At 37.0% G+C, this 7,640-nt stretch overlaps 1 protein-coding gene across 2 annotated transcripts in view; it reads left to right on the top strand.

The window, feature by feature from the left end:
• The window catches only part of RNLS (renalase, FAD dependent amine oxidase), a 313,877-nt gene that overhangs the window by 242,105 nt on the left and 64,132 nt on the right, over nucleotides 1-7,640 (top strand). For both annotated transcript variants that reach the window (XM_023739756.1, XM_004369903.3), the window contains exon 5: nucleotides 4,982-5,155. In XM_023739756.1, the coding sequence (XP_023595524.1) occupies nucleotides 4,982-5,155 (174 nt within the window). The remainder of the gene's footprint in view (nucleotides 1-4,981; nucleotides 5,156-7,640) is intronic.

Here is a 7,640-nt window from a genome sequence, read left to right as displayed (position 1 = left end):
ATGTGGATGGATTTACATCTGGGTTCTCAATTCTGTTCCATTGGTCAATGTATCTGTCGTTGTACCAGTACCAGGCTGTTTTGACTACCGTAGCTGTATAGTAGGCTCTGAGGTCAGGTAGTGTGAGTCCTCCAACTTTATTCTTCTTCTTTAATAGTGCTTTACTTATCTGGGGCCTCTTCCCTTTCCATATAAAGTTAATGATTAGTTTTTCCATCTCTTTAAAGAATGCAATTGGTATTTGGATCGGGTTGTATTGTATTTGTAGATTGCTTTGGGTAGAATTAACATTTTCACAATGTTGAGTCTACCTATCCATGAGCATGATATGTTTTTCCGTTTATGTAGATCTCTTGGTTTCTTGCAGTAGTTTTTTGTAGTTTTCTTTGTATATGTTTTTTACATCCCGGATTAGATTTATTCCTAAGTATTTTGTATTTTTAGAGGCTATTGTAAATGGGATTGTTTTCCTGATTTCATCATTCTCTTTATTGGTATATAGGAATCCAGCTGATTTTTGTATGTTTAGCTTGCTTGTATCCTGCTACTGTGCTGAATCTTTCTATTAGTTTCAATAGTTTTCTCATGGAGTCTTTTGGGTTTTCTATGTATAGTATCATATCATCTGCGAACAGGGACAGTTTTACTTTTTCCTTACCAATCTGGATGCCCTTTCTTTCTTTTCTTGCCTTATTGCTCTAGCTAGGACTTCCAGCACAATGTTAAATAGGAGTGGTGATAACGGGCATCCTTATCTTGTTCCTGTTCTCAAGGGAAATGTTTTCAGCCTCTCTCCATTAAGAATGGTATTGGCTGTTGCTTTTGTATAGAGGCCTTTTATTATATTGAGGAATTTTCCTTCTGTACCTATTTTATTGAGAGTTTTTATCAAGAATGGGTGTTGGACTTTGTCAAATGCCTTTTCTGCATTGATTGAGATGATCATGTGATTCTTTAATTTTATTTATGTGGTGGATTACGTTGATTGATTTTCCTAATGTTGAACCATCCTTGCATACCTGGTATGAATTCTGCTTGGTCACAGTGTACTATTTTTTTGATATGATACTGAGTTCTATTGGCTAGAATTTTGTTGAGAATTTTTGCATCTGTATTCATGAGAGATATTGGTCTGTAATTTTCTTTTTTTGTGGTGTCTTTGCTTGGTTTTGGTATCAGGGTTATGCCTACTTCATAGAATGAATTCGGAAGTATCCCTTCCTTTTCTGTGTTCTGAAATAGTTTGAGTAGTAGTGGTGTAAGCTCTTCTGTGAATATTTAGTAGACTCCTCCAGTGAAGCCGTCTGGGCCAGGGCTTTTGTTGGTTTTTTTTTTTTTTTTTTTTTTAATTACCTTTTCAATCTTTTCTCTCGTTATGGGTCTATTGAGATTCTCAACATCAGTTTATAGTTTGGATAGGTAGTGTGCTTCTAGAAATTTGTCCATTTCCTCTAGGTTTTCAAATTTGTTGGAGTATACTTTTTCATAGTACTCTGTTATGGTGCTTTTTATTTCAGTTGGGTCTGTTGTACTATCCCCTTCATTTCTTTTTTGGGTTATTTGCATCCTCTTCTGTTTTTCTTTTGTCAGTTTGGCCAGTGGTTTGTCAATTTTGTTGATCCTTTTAAAGAACAAACTTTTGGTTTTGTTGATTCTTTCTATTGTTTTTCTACTGTCTATTTCAATTATTGCTGCTCTGATCTTTATCATTTCCTTTCTTCTGGTGGCTGTGGGCTTCTTTTGCTGTTCTGTATTTGTTTGTGTGGTTAATGTTCTGATTTTTGTCCCTTTCTTCTTTTTTGACGTGTGCCTCTAGTGCTATAAATTGACCTCTGAGCACTGCCTTTTCTGTGCCCCAAGGTTTTTGTATGATGTGTTTTCATGCTCATTTGATTCTAGGGATTTTTTTATTCCACCTTTGATTTCTTCTATTATCCAGTGATTTTTTAGTAGGGTGTTATTCCGTCTCCATGTATTTGATTTTCTTTCCTTGCCCTTCCTATTGTTAATTTCTGTTTTGATAACGTTGTGATCAGAGAAGATGCTTTGTATTATTATCTCAGTGTTTTGGATTTTGTTGAGGGGTGCTTTGTGTCATAAGATGTAGTCTATTCTGGAAAATGTTCCTTGTGCATGGAAATGTGTACTTTGCAGCTGTTGGGTGGAGTGTTCTATATATGTCTATGAGGTCAAGTTGGCTGATTGTGGCTTTTAGATCTTCTGTATCTTTGTTGAGTTTCTTTCTTGATGTTCTGTCCTTTACCGAGAGTGATGTGTTGAAGTCTCCTACTATTATTGTGGAACTGCTACTTTCTCTTTTCGGTGCCATTAGAGTTTGCTTTATGTATTTTAGAGCCCTGTCATTGATTGCACAGGTATTTATTATGGTTATGTCTTCATGGTAGATTGTCCCTTTAATCATTATATAATGCCCTTCTTTGTCTTTTATGGTGGATTTTGTTTAAAAGTCTACTTTATCTGAGATTAGTATTGCCACTTCTACTCTTTTTTTGGTGGCTCTTTGCTTGATATATTTTTCCCATCCTTTGATTTTTAATAAATTTATGTCTGTTTCTAAAGTGTGTCGGAACTGACTCGACAGCAATGGGTTGTGTTGTTATTTGGCCCTTTTGAACACATGACAGTAAAGAACACATTTTTCTTGCCAAAGTATACATATTTGGGGGCTAGAGCTGCTCCCTTTGACATTTTGCATAAGAAAACATTTTGTTAGGCCCTGCCTGCATTGTAGCAGGCCCTGAAGATGAATTTTGTACAGATGAATATGTCCAGAAATTGAGATTGTTTCAGTCAAAAGTCTCACCTCCTTGTTCTGAGAACGAATTAGAGAGCCCCTAGAGCAGACAAGGGTGTGTAAGGTTAATTGCTGTCTATATAGATATCAATTTCCTTTTCAAAGGACCACCCAGTGGGATTTGCCACTTGTCAGTTTGTCTAAAAACTAGCTAAATGTGAGGGGTAGGGAGAGGGGAAGGCCCAATTTGGTTGTCAACCTAGTTGACCCTTTAGTTTTGGTTTAGGGAGAAAAAAACAGCTTTCGGCCCGTTCAGTTACTAAATAGCTGACTACACAGTTTTTTGGAGGCTTTGTTGTTGTTGCTGTTATTTTAATTTAAAAAATGGGAGCCTTAGTGATAAGACCCCCAGTCCACAATATGTGCTCAACTTGTAATACTACTTTCTTTCACTTCCTCTTTCAGATAGCAGTAGGCATAACATCAAGCCATAACTTTAAAATTAGATTAAATAATAAAACGAAACCCAAGATTCATTGAAAGTAACAAGGCAAATGTTAGATGATCATTCATTCATCAAGTAGTTAAAGCTTTTAATAATGTGGAAAATGATGGTTAAAGTGAGTGATGGCCTTTACTTCTAAGTGAGTGCAAAATAACCATTAATGTCAGAGAAGAAAGTAATACCAAAGTTCATTTTGAAGCTCAGACTAACAGATCAGGAGGGGAGAGTACAGGGCCATGTACAGGGTAATGAGGAAACTCTGACTTTGTCTTGACCGTGCAGCTTGGAAGCAAGTTACTTAACCTCTCTGAATCTCAGTTTCCTGATGATGTAAAATGAGGATGGTAAAACCAGCTATCACACAGGGCTTTTGTGGAAATGAAATGAGCTCATAGATCTGAAAATGTTTTGCAGCCAGGAAAATGCTGTAACAACGTATAGTATTATTGTGCTTGAATAATTCATTGAATACTCGTCCTACCTTACCTACCTCCCAAAGCCACTTCTCTAAGGATTAGCCAAAGTTACCTGCCCCCTTACCATCCTTAAAGTCTGCCTATCCCTATTGTTTTAGATTAGGATATTTTTCACTAATTAAATGAGATTTTTTCATATCTTCCATTTCAGAACCTGCCTATGCCTTCAGAATGGCTTTCTCTGACCCCAAATTATCATTGACTCGACGGCAATGGGTTTGGGTTTGCTTTTGTTTTTATATGAACAAGAAGCTCCCTGAGACCCTGAAGGGTAGAGGGATTGGGGTTGAAATATTATTCCATTTTCCCAAATATTTTTCTGTCTGTAATAGAAAAAGCAACTGTTTAATGAACACTTACTATATGCCAAGCACTGTACTATACATTATTTCATTTAATCCTCACACTAGTTAAATATATTTTGTACCATTATCAATACTTACAGATGAGAGGCCTATAACCAGAGTAATTCAGTAGCTTGGCCATTGTCACATACCTAGTAAGTGGCAGAGTCAGGATTTCAACCCAAACCTGCCTAATTCCATTCTCAGGCTTTTTCCATTTGCTGATTGATTACTTACCTCCTATGTTTCCACTAATTTTGCATGTCTGTGTTTGCCTTTCTATCTCTTTACAATTTCATCCTTGGTGTGCCTGTAATGAATAGAGTAGAATATGGGGCCTATAACAAAGATAACTAAGGTATGGTTCCTATGATTGTAGAACTATTATAATCCACTGGCAGATGATGACAAACTAATCACTATATCACATGGAAGAATTTAAGAGTTAAAGCATCAGTCTACTCACTTATAAAATGCGAATAATAAATACCGTATAAGGCTACGGTTATGATAAAGTGAAATGCATGTTCATTATTTAGCAAAGACTCTGACTCACAGTAAGTGCTCAGTATATGAAATCTGTAATGTTGCTGGACAGTCCCAAGGTAGTAACTAGGATATAAAGCTAGAAAAACAACTTGAAGCTAGATTTTGAGAGCGTTGGATGCTAGTCCAGAGAGTTTGGACCTTCTGCTTGTTAGAAACATTTGTACCAAGGTCAGAAATCATTCTGAAAAGAAATTAGAGCTGATGCTATTTTACATTACCTTTCAAATTTCATTGTTAGTGAGATGGAGTTGGTGGAAGCAGTTGGAACCAGTTTAAAGGAGTTTTGTATTTGATGTACTAAAAGGAAAGATGATATTTTCAAGTTTGATGCCCTTTATTTTTCCTTCCACAGTAATTAGTGAATGCCAAAGGCAGCAACTGGAGTCTGTGAGCTACTCCTCTCGCTACGCTCTGGGCCTCTTTTATGAAGCTGGCTCGAAGATTGACGTCCCCTGGGCTGGGCAGTACATCACCAGTAATCCCTGCATACGCTTCATCTCCATTGATAATAAGAAGCGCAATATAGGTCAGTACCCCCATTATTTCCCTTAAATACAGTAACAATGGTGGGTGTAGATCATGAAAAATCCTCTTTAATTGAGTGTTGCCATTCTGAAAGGAGCAAGCATTTAACTCTAAGCCACCAGGGATAAAACTTAATGTCGCATTTGGCCAATAATAAAATACACAGTAAAACCAGGAAAGTTTTTCAGAAAATCATTCGCCACATGGTTTGTATTAGTGAGTTCATGAAAATAGTGTCAGGAGGTTTAAGATTTCAGAATGGCCAAAGTTCTGCTTTAGTATGGATCCATCTATATGCATATGTGTCTCTCATCATTCTTTCCTTGGTAAAGTTTGTTTTATTTTATTTTTTTTAACTTGATAAATGCTGTTCTTTCTACTTACTTCCCAGCTTAGGAATAAAAAGTAAATTTTACAATGCTATGAAAAATTCTTCACTTAAGTACTATCTTGTTATTTGTTTACGTTTCATCTGGAAGAATAATTAAAATTTCTTTATATACCGTGTATCTAACATGATAGGTAAAATGTTTTTAAGAGCTTTACTAGAATGTGATAAAGCTTACACTTAACCTTTTTTGCTGAAGATAGTTATGAAAATTAGATTTGAATTGCAAGAAAAACATAACTGATTTATTTCAGGCATAAAGGTGAAAGTGTGTTCTTATTTGTATGTTGTGGTGACCCCTGAGATACTATTTTATGTGGAATAAGCGATAATGATCCCAAACGACTAACTTCATGCAAGGATCGTCATTTCAATTTGTTGCGGTGTTTTATGGGGCAGTGATGGTTTCATCAAGCCATTAGTTAGAAGTCTTGCATGATAAAATCACCAACTAATGTCTCTTGGCTTGCCAGAACTTTATAATGATAGAACTGGGCTGGAGTATGGTTTTTACATCAGAGCATATAATCTTAGAAAAATGTTTCTTTTATAACTTAAAACTCCCTCAGGGCTGGACTGTTTATGTTAACATGATACTACATATATGTACAATCAGCAGTTCATGAAATGCCCTGTAACAGCAATGGGCTAACCATTATTTTTAACTCTACAACTGCTTTATTCTGAGAGAAGGAAAATAGCCCAACCATTATTTTTAACTCTACAACTGCTTTATTCTGAGAGAAGGAAAATAGCCCTTGGTCTTCTCATAATTACGTGCCATCAATTAGACATTATCTTTGGGATATTGCTTTAGAAGATATAGTATCTGTTAGAGGGTATTCATCTGTCTGTAATACAGAAAACAATCTGAACTTGTTTAAACAATAAGAACATTTGTTATATTACCTAAGAGGAAGAGGTTGAGTAGGCCCCAAGGTTGGCTGATTCAGGAACTGAGCAGTATCTGCAAGGACCTATGGTTCATCCTTTTCTGCTCTCTGCTGCTCTTGATATTGATACCACTCTCAGAGAACTAGTGACAAGATGGCAATAGCTGTTGGGGTCACATCTGCACCCAACAACATACTTAGGAAGAAGAAGAACTATTACTGCCTCGGTCCCTTTCTAAGCTTCAAGGAAATCATTCCAGAAGCACCTCAGCCGACTACCCCTTGTATCTCATAGGCCAAAATTGGGTCACTTGACCAACTCTAAACCAATCACTGACAAGGAGGATATAATTAACTTGATAACCTAGAGGAATCAAGGTCTACTTCTGGAACTGGAACCTGAATAAAAGAGGGATTTGTTAGGAAAAAAGGAGGGGGTAATGGGTGCTGGGTTGCCAACCAATAGTGCTAATTATCTTCAAGTAGAGTCACATCTTATGTGGGAGATGAAATTCTAAAGTTGGCACATAAAAAGAAGAATCACATATACTCAAAATTACCTTTGAAAATCCTTGTCTTAGGCTGGGTTCTCTAGAGGAGCAAGACCAGTGAAGCACGTATATATATATATATATATAGAGAGAGAGAGAGAGCGATTTATATCAAGGGAATAGCTCACGTGGTTGTAGAGGCTAGAAAGTCCCGAGTCCGTGGATCAGGCTGGAGGCTTCTCCTGACTCATGTAGCTGCAGGGGCTGACAGACCCAAGATCAGCAGCTAAGCTGGCAGGCCACTATCTCACAGGCTGCAGAGGCTAACAAATCCCAAGATTGGCAGGTGAGCTGCTAGCTTAAGTTCCAAGAACTGGAGGTCAGGTGAACAGGAGCCAGTTGTAGGACCCAGAGCAAGCAAAAGCCCACGAGCTTTGCTAGAAGGTCCACATATATTGGATGCAGGCCATATCCTCAGGAAACTCCCTTTCAACTGATTGGCTGCTCATAGCAAATCTCATTATGGAAGTGATTACATCATTACATAGCTGCCAAACTACATCATAACTGTCAAACTACTGAGAATCATGGTCCAGCGAAGTTGACACACAACCTTAACCATCACAATCCCTTAAAACTACATAATTTTATTTTTATTTATTTTTTATTGTACTTCAGGTGAAGGCTTACAGAACAAATAGTTTCTCATGAAAC

The sequence above is a fragment of the Trichechus manatus genome, unplaced genomic scaffold (genome assembly GCF_000243295.1).
Source record: "Trichechus manatus latirostris isolate Lorelei unplaced genomic scaffold, TriManLat1.0 scaffold00007, whole genome shotgun sequence".
Classification (NCBI taxonomy): domain Eukaryota; kingdom Metazoa; phylum Chordata; class Mammalia; order Sirenia; family Trichechidae; genus Trichechus; species Trichechus manatus.
This window is presented reverse-complemented; position numbering and strand designations above follow the sequence as displayed.